Source organism: Chrysemys picta, chromosome 3, assembly GCF_011386835.1.
Source record: "Chrysemys picta bellii isolate R12L10 chromosome 3, ASM1138683v2, whole genome shotgun sequence".
Taxonomy (NCBI): Eukaryota; Metazoa; Chordata; order Testudines; family Emydidae; genus Chrysemys; species Chrysemys picta.
The window spans coordinates 44070974-44090189 of record NC_088793.1 but is presented as its reverse complement, the minus strand read 5'-3'; the positions used below and the strand labels follow the sequence as shown (position 1 = coordinate 44090189).

At 40.3% G+C, this 19216-nt stretch overlaps 1 protein-coding gene across 5 annotated transcripts in view; it reads left to right on the top strand.

The window, feature by feature from the left end:
* CSMD1 (CUB and Sushi multiple domains 1) overlaps nt 1-19216 on the top strand; it is a 1932406-nt gene that overhangs the window by 1860097 nt on the left and 53093 nt on the right. For all 5 annotated transcript variants that reach the window (XM_008163737.4, XM_005289701.5, XM_065587776.1 and 2 more), the window contains 3 exons: nt 4927-5115; nt 7720-7893; nt 9162-9344. In XM_008163737.4, the coding sequence (XP_008161959.2) occupies nt 4927-5115; nt 7720-7893; nt 9162-9344 (546 nt within the window). The remainder of the gene's footprint in view (nt 1-4926; nt 5116-7719; nt 7894-9161; nt 9345-19216) is intronic.

Below are 19216 nucleotides of genomic sequence, written 5' to 3'. Positions count from 1 at the left end.
GCACACACATAAGGGATAACCTATCCTACAGTCCTTATTTTTAAGGGAGTTAACAGGCCTGCTCACAGAGTTAAAGTACATGCATAAGTGTTCTCAGGATTGGAACCCAAGATAATCCTATTGGATCAACAAGGGGAATCTGTTCTGTTTAATTTCAGCCAGTGAAATTGATGAAAACACATGTACCACAAACAGCACTTTTTCTTAGAAGTGCTACTGCTTCAAGTGTTGGTAGCTGTGATCGAACCTAAATTAGGGCTCAATCCTGCAGACACGTAAGCATTCAAATAATTTCACTCATGAGTAGTCCATATTATGAGATTTACAAGTTAAATGAGACTCCTCATAAACAGCAAAAGCAGGCATGTACTGAAATTATTCCAAAATTGGGTCCTTATTTTCCATACCACATAAAAGTTTAGAAAAGCATAACATTCTGCTTAAAATGTTTTTATAAAGCAATGACTATTTTTACTATTATTGTTATTATTTTATTTATTTACCATTTATATTGTAGTAGCAACTAGCAGCCAGCTAGGTTGGGGCTGTATTGTGCTTGGTGCTGTACAAACATAGAAAATGAGACTCCTTGCTCCAAGAAGATGACTCTTCCAAAATGTGTACATATATAATAGTTGAAGTTTAAAACATACAATACAAATAAATCTTCATTTGTGTTATGGCAAAAATACACATTAATCTGCACATACATGCTTTTTGCAACAAAAGAGCACCATACATTCTACAGATCCTCTTTTATATCTACTCTATGTCAGATTTAAAACAAATATTTTTTATAAATCTTCAGCTTTAAAAAGGTTCACATAATCCTAACCAGAAAAGTAACACATTTTATGTTTGGTTTCAATCTGATTTTCGCAGGAGTTGTCAAGAATATTTTCCTTTAATTTGGGTGCAGTTTGCAAGATATTGGGTATAAAGGTCGCTATGCTAGTTTCATACCTTTAATATGTTTTATTCAAAATCTTGTTTTGAGGGGTTCTTAACTGCTATATGTTAAGTCACCTTGGGAACAGAGGATATTCTTTCTTTCTTTCTTTCTTTCTTTCTTTCTAAATTACTGCTATTTGCAAGTCTGCAATTGATAATTTTGTCAAAATAGCACTATTTTGGTAATTAGTCTAAATCTGTGGTCAAACTTAATAATTTACCAAATGTTTTATTTTGTGACCTTTAAGGGAGGAAAAAATCATCAAAACATGTAATATTTTCATTTTCTTTTTAGTTGTATGTGCTTTGCAATGACTTTTGTATTGTATGCTGGGCATGCAGTATAGAGATTTTTCCTACTTTATTACCACATTAGTAAATCGTTGTGAATTATTGCCCTGGTTCCCCAGCACAATGGAGCATCTTTGTACCACTCCATCAGTGGAAAGCCGTCCAATAGGCCAATAGAGTCCAGTCATTGGAGGAGTCCCAGAATATAGAGTCCTTGGGTAGTACTGAATCAACATAGTTATTCCCAGGCTGAGTAGTGGTAAAGAAAGCTATGGTGCAGGCATATCTAGGCTGCTTTCAGGACCTAGGATTGGTAAAGGTAGTTTAAAGCCTTCCTGTTAACTCCCCAGTTGGAAATTCACAATCTTTATGGAGTTACGGTTGTACATGCATATGTGTTAATAACTTTAAAGCCAACTAGTATTGAAAGAATAATGAAAACAACAAAAAACCCTCCCACCCAAAACAATCTCCCCTCAAGACACCATGCACAAATATATATATATATATATATAAATATATATAAATAAAAACAAAGACTGACCATAACATACTGACTTCTCACAGTTTATTCTTTTTTAAATAAGTTGAAATTGTGTAGAATGGCTTGGAAATACCTGCTGATTTTTGTTAGACTGGATACAGTGAAACACTGACATTGTAAAGTACAAAGCACAATACTGTAACTTTTAGTCTTATGGATATAAGCTGATGAAACAGATTGTATTTTCTGTCCACTAGAGTGCAGATAATTTGGTTGCAGTAGTGTTTTAAAACAAAACAAAAACAAAACAAAACAAAAAAATCTAAAATCCTTGTCAGCTGGAGTGAAAACTCAGTATAGTGTTCATTAACACAAAGGTGAAATATGATGGTATATATGGGATGAAGAAAGCTATAACAGCAATATAAGATTTTTCCTTTTACAGTCTGTGTGCCTAGCAAAGAGCATAAAACAGAATCCTATTTCAAGACCAGATACAGCACAGTATTTGTTCCTCACTGGTACTTAAGGAGCTGTAATACAGCTGTAATAAGGGAGTACAGGAAATATTAGAGTGCTGTGATTGATTTTGGTTTCCATCCTAATTTTGGAAGCAATATCAGACTGATAGTAACTTGAACAATGAATGAGGAAACAACTGTATTTTTCCAACATTATTAAAACTTGTGTAGCTCTTCTCTCAAGGTGTGGCTCAAGTCTCCTTCTTGGTGCTTGCTTCCAGGAGAAGGCTACACCTGTATGCTAAGGGTGTGCTGGTCATGGCACTCACAGTGAAACCTCTTGTGATGAGCATCTGGAGTTCTAGAGAGGAGGCTTCAGGAAGAAAAACAGCAACTGAGCAGCAAATCAAGGGAGACTAAAGATGCAAATAGTGGAAAGGGGAGACTGCTGAGAATAAAATGAATTGAATACAGAGATGGCAAGAAACTGAGTTTAACTGGCAGACAAGTTATATGAATTTTGTGATTTTGCATGGGAAAAAAGAGTAAGGCTCCTTCTATGTGGAATCCCAGTTCCCTCTGAAGTCAATGGGGCTCTGCACATGCACAGGTATCTGCCCGCAAAGAGCCCATTGCAGAATGAGGCCATAGACATTTCATAACATTAAAACTATGGTTTAAAAAATAGAGAAATCAGTTTAAAAAAAGTATAATTCTGTTATTGTCCACAATAATGAAGTATTAGAATACTGCAGGTTCCTTACTGTCCTGTTACTTCCCTTCCTCACTAAATAAAGTTCCATCAAAGAGAATACTAATGAGTGAACATTTGCAAAGACTGATTGGTTTTGTTGTGTCTGATAATAAATATATTCATGTTTTCCTCTTTAGTAATCTCTATGATCGAATTTCACTTCTTAAAAAATGGATTGATAATAAGAAGTCCTCTTGGTGTGTATTCACAATTGCACATTAGTAAAATGCGAAAACGTACTATTAGAAATCACTGTGCAATTTGTTCTACTCCATATATACCAAAACAGTGGGTTATTTTACATGTAGAATAAATTGATTTTCTAAAACTTTTCTGCTGGCTTTGTTTACATCTGTGGTGAAGAGATGAGAGGAGCAGAGGATGGCATTTATAACAGCTTTTCACCACACTGGTGGTGTACAGTGCCAGAAGAATAGACATCACTGTGAAGATTTTACCATGGAGATTTCAGTCTCAACATCACGATCTTGCTTCTACCAATGGAAAAGAGCCTCTGCTATATGTACAAAAGGAGGATTAGCTCAAAGAATAAGGATTGGGGATATAAATTTTAAAAAGAGAGACACGTGACAAGGACATAATTGGTTACGCTTGCTGAAAGCTGCCTTATGGTGTGTCATCTCCCACATAAAGTGCTGCATCTCCCAATAATCATATATTTTTCCTTCTATGTATTAATAGTGAGAAATGTATTTTCTTTTTATTATTATAGGCTGATGTGCGCACATTACAGGAAACTCAAAATGAGAAAAAGGTTCTGGGCTGTTTAAATTGAAGTGTAGGCTTTAGAAATAGTTTGATTTGATTGATTTCATATTAAAACAACATACTCAGGGCCAGATTGTGCTCAGCCCTGTGCCAGGTGCTTAAGCGAGGAGAGGAGAGGAAGCAAGGAGCCTTACACCCCATGGTCCTGTGCATAGCGGATAAGCACTATTACAATCTTTGTTCTAAGGGAGCAGAAAAATGCGCAGAACTTTTGACTACAGCGGCACTTGTCATTCCAACGGAATGGATTGAAGGAGTTGCTTTTGATCCTCTCTCCACCACACTAGCAAGCAGACCTGACTCCGTATGGTGGGAGCATCTGCTGCATCCTTCCATACATAGTGTAATAACACCCATAGTATTCCATGAGAGCCATGCCACTTGGGAGCCTTTGCAGAGCTTTAGGGGGCACAGAGCTACTGGGGAGGCACGAGTCACTGTGAAAATGGCCTTGCGTTGTTTCAGTTCTATGTCAATCAAGATTGCGCTGCAGCCCCCACAGATGAATTATAGGTGGTTTACAGGCTAAGAACCATACTTGCAGCTGGAGAAACACCAGTGTTTTGAGTAGCTGTGAAGCTAGAACCTGCAGCCTCACTGGTGGAAGGGGCAGATATGGGGAACCCTTAGGGTTTTATGAACTGATAGGAGAATTGGAGCTCAGCAGTTTATGTTAGGTCAATGCAGAGTTGCCAGTGTTTGAAAATTGTTTTCATTCTCAGTTCTCCAAGGGTTTCAGCCAAGTTAGGTCCTCCATTGAGATGCTCTTCTTGCGGCCAGAAGCAATGATTGTAGCGCAGCTACAGATAGAAAACAGGAAGGAACTTGCAGCAGCCTTAGAGCTCCATATGATCACTAGAGCTGCAAATTAGTCAGGGGAGTCCAAAAATTTGTCAGGGCACACACATTCTTCACGTGTCTGAAAGGCCAGCCCTGACAGACTCTTATAGGGACTAGTTTTTTTTAGGAAAGGAATGCTTACTCTTTGGATGGTATCTTCATATCAAAAAGGACTAGACACTTTAAAAAAAAAAAACTACTATGTAAGGATTCCTAAAATCAAGCCAAAATCAGAGATCCATGACCACAGATCCTGCTCATGAGCCATTAGTGAAGTAATGTAAAGTGTTCTCCCTTGATCTGTATTCATGACATTGTGTTTACAAATTAGTGACAAGCACATGTTTGTCTTGCAGTGGTGAACTGTTCTGATCCAGGCTTTGTGGAAAATGCTATTCGTCATGGGCAGCAGAATTACCCTGAAAGTTTCAAGTATGGAATCAGCGTGGTGTACCATTGTAAGAAGGGATTTTACATCTTGGGCTCATCTGCTTTGACCTGTAAGGCTAATGGCTTGTGGGATAGATCACTACCCAAATGTTTGCGTAAGTATTCATTAAATTAAATTTACATGCACCTGTGTCAGAAACGGCAGAAACATTAGCTAACGGCTAACCATGTGTATTTGGGAACTTTTCTTGGACTGAACTGTGTCATTTATTGAGACTCCACTAAAACCAAGATGGCTGACAACCCTTACTTGTAAAATGCAAATGTATTTTGGATCAAATGGAGCTATAATTTTAAATGCTGTCAGTCAATTTAAAAAAGACAATTTTGCCTTTTGTTGTCCTTTTGATATCCAGAAATACCCAGGGAGATTTTAAATTATTATATTTGTATTACATGTTATTTGGGTTAATAATCTAAAACCATTAATGTTCATCTGAGAACTAGGATTTTTTTTAATGAAGAATCATCCGAGTCTTTATTATCTGCTAGTGCACATGTGGAAGGAGATAAATGGGGCAGCTTTGCACAGGATAATTTGTTTAGGAGGGAGATTCCAATAACACCACTTCATTTATTTATTTTCAGAAAGATTTCTGGTGAATTCTGCTGTTTTTTATGATCATCTTAGTGAGTTTCACATCTCTAGAAATGATCAATTTAACTAGCTTTCATATTCCCTTTGATTGGTCCCCATTTAATTTCTGACATCAGGTTTCTGAATTAATATGACATTTAGGGAAATATGAACAGCTCACAAAAATATTTTAATTTCCATGCTCATTAAATGGTTTTATTGTTTTTGCTGATGATATATTCCATGGTTTACTTTCTGGTTTACTGTACTAGCATACACGTATATACCAACTAGTTAATCTGATTGAACCAGATTAGCAGTCTTGTCCTGTAAAACCTGTGATTTTGTTTTCTTTCTTTCTTTCTTTCTTTCTTTCTTTCTTCTTTCTTTCTTTCTTTCTTTCTTTCTTTCTTTCTTTCTTTCTTTCTTTGTCTCATTCTACATACCTTCCATAACCAATATCTGTGCAGTGAGGCACTCTGGGCTTGATTTTTCAGAAGTACAGAGCTCTCATATTTCCAGTGGAAATAGATACGAGCTGAGGGTGCTCAGTAACTCTGAAAAACAGGTTCATTGAGATGATCAATATTAAAGAAAAATATAGATATTGTATATTTAGACACAGTTTAAAAATAAACCACTGGCAAGAATACTTTATACACCCAAGCGCACATTCACATGTTTATCCACAACATAATGAAAATTATATACGGACCTTTGTGGCACCTACCCCACTTCTCTCTGTCTATCATTCCCCCCTCATCCACTAAAATGATGACACTAAGGAAATTCCACGGACCTGGATAAATTTTGTTCTCTGTGCAATGGAGAGCAGAAATTGGCACTTGTTTACTGTCTCTGATGCACTATAATTCAAATCTAAACATTTTATTTTCCTGAGATACACAAATCCTTTTAACTGTCTATAGGACAAATCTCACATTCCTTTCTCAATTGAATTAGAGTTTTTCACTGGGGACTATAAGATTTGGCTCGTTGATATTTGAAGTCTTAAGCAGATTTCCAAATACCATGAGAGAGTTTAATTCCTCAAAGGTATCAGACATTGTTCCGCTCTCTTACTCCAAGTATCAAACTTTTTTTTAAAAGTGCTTGGATAGGGTTATAAACACCTAATCCAACATAGAAACTTTTTTGTTAAAAATTCTCAGTTCAGCAGTAAAAATAGAAAGAGACTATTACTTTCAGTGTAAAACAGTACTTGTGAATTATTATTTTTTAAAATTATATTTCAATTTCCCTTTACATCATGGCCTTCACATGCTGTTTGATGAAAGTAGCCTTTCTTTCTTTTCCCAAGTTCTCCACAAACAGATCAGAGATGTTACAACTTTGCTCATCATTCAACATTGTTTGATTAAATTAAATATATATATAAAATTTGAATTTTGTGACTGTTTACATACATTATGTAGAATTCTTTTCCCTTCACTTCTCTTCCCTGATGGAAGACCTAACCATTAAAAAAAATGTCTGGCTATGAATTTCCTTTAATAATTAAATGAATTTTGTTTCTTGATTAAACAAATCTCAACTCTTGCCTTTTTTTTTTAAATGAAACACCTATACAAACAAAACTTTGCCTGTATGATTTTATTTCCTATCATTCACTGCCCTCTATGAATTTCTCTGATAAAATTTCAGTCTTAATTATTCATATTTTTGTACTTTCTATCTATGCTCTACTTATTTATTAAGATTCTCCCCATCATTGTGGTATCTGATCACTTCCCATGTATTTAAAAATAGAAATAAATGTTAAAAATCTCACTGACTTGTTTTCCTGGCTGTGGCCGATACAGTGTATCTAGTTTATAAGATTTTGTGAGGGTAGGTGGGGGCCTTGTTGGATGTGGCAGAAATCATTGAGGGAAAGATAAGTCAAAGAAATGAGTTTAGAGTGTAGTTTTTGACCTTAGACTATTCAAAGACGAATAAATCATTCACAGCAGCAACAGAACTAAACATATGAGACATGAGCAACCCAACTATGTTTATTTTGTGTAGGCCTGACTTCATATTTAGAAGTCTGTCACAGATGTTTGTGTGATCTGAAAATGATCAGCCATGTGACATTAATGTTTTTCTTTCCCCTTTGTAGCCATTTCTTGTGGACATCCTGGAGTTCCTGCCAATGCAGTTCTTTCAGGAGACAAATTCACATATGGATCTATAGTTCACTATTCTTGCACAGCAAGTCGAACTCTCATAGGAAATTCTACTAGAGTGTGCCAAGAAGATAGCCACTGGAGTGGAACTCTCCCTCACTGTTCAGGTAGTTGTATGCACCATCACGTGAATGTGACCTTGTAATTAAAATGATTAAAACTGAACTCAAGTAGCAATTTTTTTTAACTCCAGCCAAATACATATTTTGTTCCAGCTTTATTTTATTTCTTCAGTTGCAGCTCTTTATTCAAACATCCTGATACATTTGCCCTCAGTCACTTTGTCACTATGTAGGTAGCCTTCTTCTTTGTAGTATGTTCAGTACAATACTACATAAAATATCACAAAACAGTATTTACACACTAGCACAGTTCTGCTTTGCATTTACACACATGCTCATTTTTATTTATACACAATTTTGTTGAGAACATTAAGGCTATCACACACACAACATACCTGACACAAAACTATAACAGCAAGGATACTAAATGGTAAACCACGTATGATTACATACCCTCTGCTCTTCCAGTGTCTATGCAATTTTTTCCCAGCCAGAACTGGGTCTTTTATAGCCCCGCTATGCTGTTTGGGCCATTTTACTTGATGTAAAGAGACCAGACCTGTGGTGAGAAGATGACATTCTGATTACATTGGTAGGAAGTTTCAGTTTCTATACCTTCAGGGCCTTGCAATACTGGACCTCAAAATCATAAGATTTTGATGGATTCATAGATTCTAAGGTCAGAAGGGACCATTATGATCATCAAGTCTGATTTTAAAAAAAATCTAGTCTAATTAAAAAATTGTTACTGAGGTAGAATTGTGTTTCCTATCTTAATACTTGAGCCAGGGAAGTTTTTGGTGGGAGAATTCCATATTTGGAGAAGAAGGAGAAAATGTATCTATAGTGGCTTGATTTAAAAACAAAATAAAAAATACATACACTGTCTATATATTCTGAGTTGTACCAGAAGCTCTCTATATTAATAAGCAGTAGATGGGATTTACACTCATCACTTTAATGAAAACAGGATTGGGCTCATTGTTATAAATTAATAACAACAGAAATGTAGAACAATAAAACTGAGCAAATATAAAAAGTTATACATGCTGAAGAAATAATTGATCACACAAGATAGAATGTTTTCAATAGCAATATTTGTCTTGTATCACTCATTTTTATCACTTTGTGAGCTTTAATTAATTCTTATCAGATTCAGATATAGACATACAAGATACTTTTTTTCTTTCAATCTCCCAGAAGCAAACTAATTAATTAAAACAGAAACAATCTAGCTAGTAGTGTAACTCTTACTATACATACAGTTAAATATAACTTATCTGCCAGTAATTCTACTGCATTATGTTTTACAGGAAATAGTCCTGGATATTGTGATGATCCAGGTGTACCACCTCATGGGTCGAGACTCGGGGATGAATTCAAAATAAAAAGTTTACTACGTTTCTCCTGTGAAATGGGTTATCAGCTGAGAGGATCTGCAGAACGAACATGCTTGCTTAATGGTTCTTGGTCTGGTTTACAGCCTGTTTGTGATGGTAAGTAGTAGCAGTTGCCAAAATTTATCACAACATTGAATGCCTTATTGCTAAACTATGATTTTTCCTTTAAAAAACAATCTTACACCAATAATGTACCTTTAAATTACTCTGGAGAAATTTGATAAAAATTAGCTGGCATGCCGTTACACTTTTGTTTAAACACCAAAATTCTACCAAACTGCCAAGCCTGCGGAGAGCTCAATTCACTAACGATTTATACACCAACTCCCTACTGAAAGCTGCCCTACAAATATCAGCCCAAACAGAGGCAGCAAGGTCTTTTCTGTTCTCAGGGTAGACAGCTGTAGAGTATCTGTTGTGAAAATGATTGCAATACTCAAAGGAACCCATCATCCCCCTCCTCCATTGCCCACACCACCTCATCTATCAGGTAGTAGATTTGACAGGAATGTCAAGAGACACATCAGAATTCATCAGGAGCCAATAGCCATCTTTGGGAGCCGCTTTGACCCATTCTATCAGTCTTAGTTTGATATCACCTTGGACAAATGTGTGTAGAACACAGCTATCCCCTTCATTTCCACACCCTCCTCATCCCATTCCTCTTCAGAGGTCTTTTCATGACAGCCTATTACAAAAAAGTGGGCTCATTTCTCCATTTAGAAGCAACAGAAGAGGCTTCTACTCATTATATTTCCTTAACCTGAAGAAAAAGGGAGTTCTTAGTGCTATTCTAGACTGAAGAGACTGAACAAACACATATGCCAACCTCAGATTCAGGATGGTAATGCTTTCCTCCATCATTCCATCTCTTCATGTTCATAACTCTTTACTTGCAAGATTCATGCTTTCATATAGCCATCTACCCAGCCCACAGGAAATACTTGAGATTCATGGTAAAACCAAATAATGACCAATATAAGGTATTTCCATTCGGACTGTCCACCAAGAGTCTTCACAAAATGCCTAGTGGTGTTAGTATCCCTCCTGGATGTCTGGCTGATCACAGGCAAAATATAGTGTGAGAAAACAGCAAGCCTGGAATGGACTCTCTCTCTATTCACCTCGTAATGAACTATGAAAAATCATCACTCATCCCCTGTAGAAGACAAAGTGTTCCTGGATGCCTTGATCAACTCCATAACAGAAAAAAGCATGCCTGCCTGAGGACAGGTTCCAGTTGCTACATGCACTCATTCTCCAGATGTGTCTTGTACTGTTATGTAAGAGGTCAGTTTGCATGCATGACATGCAAGCTGCTTGCCAGACTTCACCTGCAACTCCTTCAACTCTGCTCTAATCAGTATATTGTTCAATAAGACATTTGATAGAGAGGAAGGTCTACAGAACTGCATTGGTGTCTTGAACATAGAAGCCCATGAAAAAGGGTACACTTTTCAATTCCTTCCCTGACATGCACACTAATCACAGACAGGTTGGGGAGCTTATTTGCAACAATCTAAAAATTAAAGGAACTTGATCACTAGATGACATGAAATTACATATGAGTATCATGGAGCTTGCAGCCATCAGACTGTTATATGTGGTATTCCTACCTGCTTTAGGAAACAAGGGCCAGATTTGAGTTTGGGACTGGATAACTTTTATTTTGTCAAATGCTAATTCATGAGGAATGCTAAAGCACTTTGATTTGAGATGAGAGGGCACTGGAGTAGGTCATGCTCCATCCTGGGCTTGGCATACTTACTGTCACAAGGAATGAGTGGAAATGTGTGAAATGGTAATTGGTGACGAACCATTAATTATACTTAGCAAAGTGAGAATGGTCCTTATTCCATTAGATGGAAATCTATTGCCAACTCCTCCTTGCATGGGCCTCTCACATGTACTACTTATGAAGAGGATATATGTCTGTGGTCACCAATGGAATTTGGAAGAAAATGTCCACCTCAGACTGGAATCTTCTACAGTGACTTGAGACACCAAATTATTGATCCACATAGCCAACATGCTAGAAATAGTGGTTTCAGTAGGCAGCAGTATAAATTTCCATGTGAAGATATTTCTCCAGCAGATTTTCAAAGAAAATAAAAAAATGTAGTTTCATCAACATTAATGAAAACATAGAAATGGAAATAAAAAATAGGGATAATATATCACTAACTTGGAAATGTTTCTCTAGTACAAATTATCTTTCACCATATGATTCAAGTGAGGCTGGAAAGATAGGTGGTTCATTGATGACTTCAGGTTAAAAACTAGAGTAAATGACTGGTCATGAACATTTTAAAACAATTTTATAAATTGTTTCATAACTAAGAAGAACCACATTTTCATTCATGTAGGGTGTGCAGTTTTGAGGCATCCAGTTGCTAATGTCAGTTAATGAACTAATGTAAGTGCCAGCTGTAAAGCTTGTTGGAAAGTTTGATGAGGATACAATGAGCCAGATTTTTTTCCTTACCTACAATAGCTATGGGAAAGGAGAGGGAGTGGCAATACTGAAGCCTGCAGAGAAGCTACATAGAGCTATTGCACCTGCTTTATGCTGGTAAGAAACCTCTGCAAAAGGTTTAAGCTGCCAGCAGAGAGGTGTAAAAAGGCTACTTTTTAACATAGAATCTGGCCCAATATTTCTAGAGTGGATGTCCTGTGAGCTCCATACTAATCATGTTTTGTAACATAACCATTTTAATTTAGATTAGTTGGTGAGATTTACAAATTCTATTCAGAATCAAAAGTAATTAAAAAGTATACAAATTGCTACTTAAAAAGGTCATCCTGGGATACAGTGAATACAAAATGTTTTTGTTTTGTTTTGTTTAAATTAATGTCAAAAACACCATATAAAAATCACAGGAAGAAGCAGCTTTCCACATGGTGCTTGTGGCAGCTGGCAAATACCAGACTAGGAGCCAAACACAGAAGTTGAAAACTATGATGGGAGAACTAGTAAAAATTACTGAAATCCAGGAACATTGTCTGCCTTGGAAATAGCCTAAACAGATGCAGTAACTAAGGAACAGCTGCAGAGAGCAAAGAGCAGATCAAGTGGCATATTGTGCTAGAATGCGTGCCTTGGTCCAGATTTTGTAAACTGTGTGTGTATATGTTGTCGGCCACATGCCTTATCACAGCACACAGCCAAAGTAATCCTTCCCTAGGCCATGGAGCTGTAATGGAGCAACTGCAGGCTCAGAGATGCATTAACCCCTGTGGTGGTTTTACCTCCCCATTCCATCAGGTTAATGTCTAACACATGTAAAAGTCACAGACCACCAACCCTGCTACCCCAAATTCCCTTCTGGAAGATAGTAAAACCCTGTGGAACTGGGTGCATAGAGGAGGAGGAGCACCTGTGGGTTCCCGAAGACCTCTATCCTCTCCTCTAATAGAATTACACTAGTTCTGCGGCTGTTAGGGTTCTACTTATTTGAGGAGCACAGAACAGGATATGCCTCTGGGTACATGATGCCACTTGCTTTTCCTTACATATTGGTGTACAACTCTGCACATTTAACAAGAGAATGAAGAGAGACCTATAAGAGGAGGAAGTAGGAAAGAAAAGAAGACACAAGGAAAATTAAAAAAAAAAATGAGGCTAGCTGCTTCACCGAAGTAGAGTGGAAAATCACATCACTGAATTCTGTTGTAATTTTGGATATTATCTCCTGGGAGATGTTCGGATGCAATGGTGATAAGTTTCAACCTACACAGGTAGACACACATAGATGGAGGAAAATGGTATTAAATACATTACTAAGATCTGTAAGAACACAAGAAAGACAAATAAAAAATAGAAAAAAAACTCAAAAATCTTGTATGTGAAATAAAGGTTCATAGGGAGTTCTAAAATCTAGTTGACACCGATAACACAACACTTAGGTACCAAAAAGACACAGATTTAATCAACACGATCTTGTGAAAATGTGAGTTTGAAAGATGTGATTCTTCTTTGAGTGCTTGCTCATATCCATTCCATTAGGTGTGCGCGCGCTGCGTGCACGATCGTCGGAGAATTTTCTACCCTAGCAACACCGGCGGGTCGGCTGTGGAGCCCCCTAGAGTGGCGCCTTCATGGCGCTGAATATATACCCCAGCCGACCCGGCGCCCCCTCAGTTCCTTCTTACCGCCCCTGACGGTCGTTGGAACTGTGGAGCACGGCATAGCTGTTCTTCACTCTCCCTAGCTTATTTAGTCATTCACAGTTATAGTTATAGTTCTAGTTGTTTATAGTTAAATAGTTGGTTTTTTCACTTGTTAATAGTTGTTATATAGTTCAAGGGGATTAAGGGGGTTGTCTCCCCCTTTTTTCCCCCGGCCGCGTGGCCGGGCTCATGCCCAAGGCTCCCGGCTTCAAGCAGTGCGCCTCCTGCGCTAAGCCTATGCCAACGAGCGACCCGCACGACTCGTGTCTGAAGTGCCTGGGAGAGTCCCATCAAACAGATAAGTGCAAGATCTGTAAGGCCTTCAGACCGAGGACCAAGAAGGAGCGGGACTTTCGGCTCCGGCAACTCCTTATGGAGGCGGCACTTAGCCCGGACGCTCCATCAGCGCGTCAGGCCCCGGCACCTGGCACCTCGGTGCGCAGTGCCCCGGCGGCACCGACTATTCCGACCACGCGAGTGGCGTCGGACAAGCCTCCACGGCACCGGACCTCGTCGGCACCGCAAGCACAGCAAGTGCCTCGGCGCCGTTCATTATCCCCGGGACATAAAAAAGCCCATAAGACGGGGACCTCCGTGCCGAAGACGCCGGCTCCCCCAGTGCCGGGGGTAGAGCTGCATCCGCCTGTGGAGCACCGGAAACAGGTGCCTCCAGCACCGTCGACTCCGGCTCCGAGGCCGTTGAGTCCGGTGCAGACAGGGTCTCCACCAAGACCGGCGGTGATACAGTGCCTCCCGTCGACCCCAGAGACCTTCGCGACGGCGAGAGACTTGATCGCTCTCACGGAGCCGGCACCGCCCCAACCACCGGCACCGCCGGCACCGTTGACTCGTCCGGTCCAATCTAGGGGGAAACCTGCCTTGATGCGCCCTCCATCGCAGGGGCTGGAACCACGGCACCGGTCCAGGTCCCGAAGCAGGTCCCCACGCCGCTCGCAGTCCCGGCGCCGGATATCACCTCGGCACCGGTCGTACTCGCGGCCAAGATCTTCGTCGCGGCACCGCTCTACTTCTCGGCACCGTTATGATCGTCGGCACCGATCAACATCGAGACGTAGTTCTCGGCACCGCTACGATCGACGCTCGACGTCGAGAGGCCGCTCCCGGCACCGGGCCTACTCCAGGTCATCGTCGAGGTCCAGATCCGACTCCCGGCATTGGCGAGGTCATCGGCACCGATCGCGATCCCGGCACCGATCGCCGGCACCGCGTGGAGATAGAACATCTCCGGACCGGCACCGTGCAGCACCGCAGCCCACGGGATTCGTCTCGGCGCACTCGGCACCGCCATGGCCATCGAGATCGGTGTCTCGCTCCTCTTAGGACTTATCGAGATCGGCATACCCCCCTCAGAGGCAAGCCGAGGAGCAGGACATAGGCCATTGGCAGGAGGTAGCAGAGGACCCTGCTCATGGCCCATCTCACTGGTCGTTCTGGACCCCGTGGGCGTACCATCAGGCGCAAGGGGCTCCAATAACTTCGACCTCTCGCTCGGGCCACTCCGTTAGAAGGGCCCCAGAGTCCACCATCTCTCGGCCTCCGCCAGGGGGCATGGAGGCTTCCGTGTCCGCACCACCTGACGTCCTGGACCCAAGCGCAGGTGATGCTCCGGCCCAGGAGCAGGGAGACCAGGACCCTCCCTTGGATCCTTTACCACCGGAGGCATCTTAAAATGCATTCATGGACTGCTTGATATTTATATGTTCCAGTAGCTTAAAAATGTTTATGTACAGCTTCAAGATTATATAAGTGGAAAGGAAAGTTAGTAAGGGTTTATTGGCCTAATTCTCCTTAAACTTAAAATAGTTTTATGCTTGTGTAATGCCTTAGACTTCACGAGAGATATGTTAGTACAAGTCAAAGGCTTATGTGACCATATCATAATGAGGCAGATTTGGATGTTGTGTTGTTGAGATGTACTCTGCATAACTACAAAAAGTTAACATTGTAGGGTATCCTGCAGATTATACTAATGTAAATCTCTCATCGAAGTCATTGACAATTTTGTATTAGTAAAAGCCTACAATATGTTAGTTCAGAGACTTTATATTTTAGGAAAACCCCACATAGTTTTGCTCTGCATATTTAAAAGTAGCTGATATAAACGGTATTTGTTGACTGATTCTTTCCTGCCACCCAAAATGCCACAGGTTCATAGATACACTCTTCAGATAAAGAAGTATGTTGTTTATTTGCTGCTTCAGTGAGTGATCAGTCCACTGAAACAGGGCACAGTATAGGGTTAAATGCAAGCGCGACACCACATTCAGGTCATAGAATCATAGAATATCAGGGTTGGAAGGGACCTCAGGAGGTCATCCAGTCCAGCACCCTTCTCAAAGCAGGATCAATCCCCAACTAAATCATCCCAGCCAGTGCTTTGTGAAGCCGGGCCTTAAAAACCTCTAAGGAAGGAGATTCCACCACCTCCCTAGGTAACCCATTCAAGTGCTTCACCACCCTCCTACTGAAAAAGTTTTTCCTAATATCCAACCTAAACCTCCCCCACTGCAACTTGAGACCATTACTCCTTGTTCTGTCATCTGCTACCACTGAGAACAGTCTAGATCCATCCTCTTTGGAACCTCCTTTCAGGTAATTGAAAGCAGCTGTCATATCCCCTCCCCCACCTCATTCTTCTCTTCTGCAGACTAAATAATCCCAGTTCCCTCAGCCTCTCCTCATAAGTCATGCTCCAGCCCCCTAATCATTTTTGTTTCCCCCCACTGGACTCTTTCCAAATTTCCACATCCTTCTTGTAGTGTGGGGCCCAAAACTGGACACAGTACTCCAGATAAGGCCTCACCAATGCCGAATAGAGGGGAATGATCATGTCCCTCGATCTGGCAATGCTTGTACTTATACAGCCCAATTGCCGTTAGCCTTATTAGCAACAAGGGCACACTGTTGACTCATATCTAGCTTCTCGTTGACTGGAAACCCTAAGTCCTTTTCTGCAGAACTGCTGCCTAGCTACTCGGTCCTTAGTCTGTAGCAGTGCATGGGATTCTTCCATCCTAAGTGCAGACTCTACATTTGTCCTTGTTGAATCTCATCAGATTTCTTTTGGCCCAATCCTCTAATTTGTCTAGGTCCCTCTGTATCCTATCCCTACCCTCCAGCGTATCTACCACTCCTCCCAAACTTGCTGAGGGTCCATTTAGATCATTAATGAAGATATTGAACAAAACCAGCCCCGGGACCGACCCTTGGGACACTCTGCTTGATACCGGCTGCCAACTAGACATGGAGCCATTGACTACTACCCGTAGAGCCAGCTTTCTATCCACCTTATGGTCTATTCATCCAGCCCATACTTCTTTAACTTGCTGGCAAGAATACTGAGGGAGATCGTATCAAAAGCTTTGGTAAAGTCAAGGAATAACATGTCCACCGCTTTCCCCTCATCCACAGAGCCAGTTATCTCATCATAGAAGGCAATTAGGTTAGTCAGCATGACTTGCCATGGTGAATCCATGCTGACTGTTCCTGATCACTTTATTCTCCTCTAAGTGCTTCAAAATTGATTCCTTTAGGACCTGCTCCATGATTTTTCTGGGGACTAAGGTGAGGCTGACTGGCCTGTAGTTCCCTGGATCCTCCTCCTTCCCTTTTTAAAAGATGGGCACTACATTAGTCTTTTTGCAATCATCCGGGACCTGCCCCGATTGCCATGAGTTTTCAAAGATAATGGCCAATGGCTCTGCAATCACAACCGCCAACTCCTTTACTGAGAGCAATCAATGGGACACAATCATTCCGGGGTACAAAATATATCGGAAGGACAGAACAGGTCGTGCGGGGGTGAGGAGGAGAGGTGAGTGGCACTATATGTGAAAGAAAATGTACAATCAAATGAAGTAAAAATCTTAAGCAAATCCGCATGTTCCATAGAATCTCTAAGGATAGAAATTTCATGCTCTAATAAGAATATAACCTTAGGGATCTATTATCAACCACCTGACCAGGACGGTGATAGTGATGATGAATTGCTAAGGGAAATTAGAGAGGCTATCAAAATTAAAAACTCAATAATAGTGGGGGATTTCAATTATCCCCATATTGACTGGGAACATTTCACTTCAGGACGAAATGCAGAGATAAAATTTCTCGATACTTTAAATGACTGCTTCATGGAACAGCTGGTATGGGAACCCACAAGGGGAGAGGCAACTCTAGATTTAGTCCGGAGTGGAGCGCAGGAGCTGGTCCAAGAGGTAACTATAGCAGGCCCGCTTGGAAATAGTGACCATAATACAATAGCATTCAACATCCCTGTGGTGGGAAGACCATCTCAACAGCCCAACACTGTGGCATTTAATTTCAAAAGGGGGAACTATGCAAAAATGCGGGGGTTAGTTAAACAGAAGTTAAAAGGTACAGTGACTAAAGTGAAATCCCTGCAAGCTGCATGGGCGCTTTTTAAAGACACCATAATAGAGGCCCAACTTCAATGTATACCCCAAATTAAGAAACACAGTAAAAGAACTAAAAAAGAGCCACCATGGCTTAACTACCATGTAAAAGAAGCAGTGAGAGATAAAAAGACTTCCTTTAAAAAGTGGAAGTCAAATCCTAGTGAGGCAAATAGAAAGGAGCATAAACGCTGTCAAATTAAGTGCAAGAATGTAATAAGAAAAGCCAAAGAGGAGTTTGAAGAATGGCTAGCCAAAAACTCCAAAGGTAATAACAAAATGCTTTTTAAGTACATCAGAAGCAGGAAGCCTGCTAAACAACCAGTGGGGCCCCTTGATGATCGAGATACAAACGGAGCACTTAAAGATGATAAAGTCATTGCGGAGAAACTAAATGGATTCTTTGCTTCAGTCTTCACGGCTGAGGATGTTAGGAAGATTCCCAAACCTGAGCTGGCTTTTGTAGGTGACAAATCTGAGGAACTGTCATGGATTGAAGTGTCACGAGAGGAGGTTTTGGAATTAATTGATAAACTTAACATTAACAAGTCACCAGGACCAGATGGCATTCATCCAAGAGTTCTGAAAGAACTCAAATGTGAAGTTGCGGAACTGTTAACTAAGGTTTGTAACCTGTCCTTTAAATCGGCTTCTGTACCCAATGACTGGAAGTTAGCTAATGTAATGCCAATATTTAAAAAAGGCTCTAGAGGTGATCCCGGCAATTACAGACTGGTAAGTCTAACGTCTGTACCAGGCAAATTAGTCGAAACAATAGTTAAGAATAAAATTGTCAGACACATAGAAAAACATAAACTGTTGAGCAATAGTCAACATGGTTTCTGTAAAGGGAAATCGTGTCTTACTAATCTATTAGAATTCTTTGAAGGGGTCAACAAACATGTGGACAAGGGGGATCCAGTGGACATAGTGTACTTAGATTTCCAGAAAGCCTTTGACAAGGTCCCTCACCAAAGGCTCTTATGTAAATTAAGCTGCCATGGGATAAAAGGGAAGGTCCTTTCATGGATTGAGAACTGGTTAAAAGACAGGGAACAAAGGGTAGGAATAAATGGTAAATTCTCAGAATGGAGAGGGGTAACTAGTGGTGTTCCCCAAGGGTCAGTCCTCGGACCGATCCTATTCAACTTATTCATAAATGATCTGGAGAAAGGGGTAAACAGTGAGGTGGCAAAGTTTGCAGATGATACTAAACTGCTAAAGATAGTTAAGTCCAAAGCAGACTGTGAAGAATTTCAAAAAGATCTCACAAAACTAAGTGATTGGGCAACAAAATGACAAATGAAATTTAATGTGGATAAATGTAAAGTAATGCACATTGGAAAAAATAACCCCAACTATACA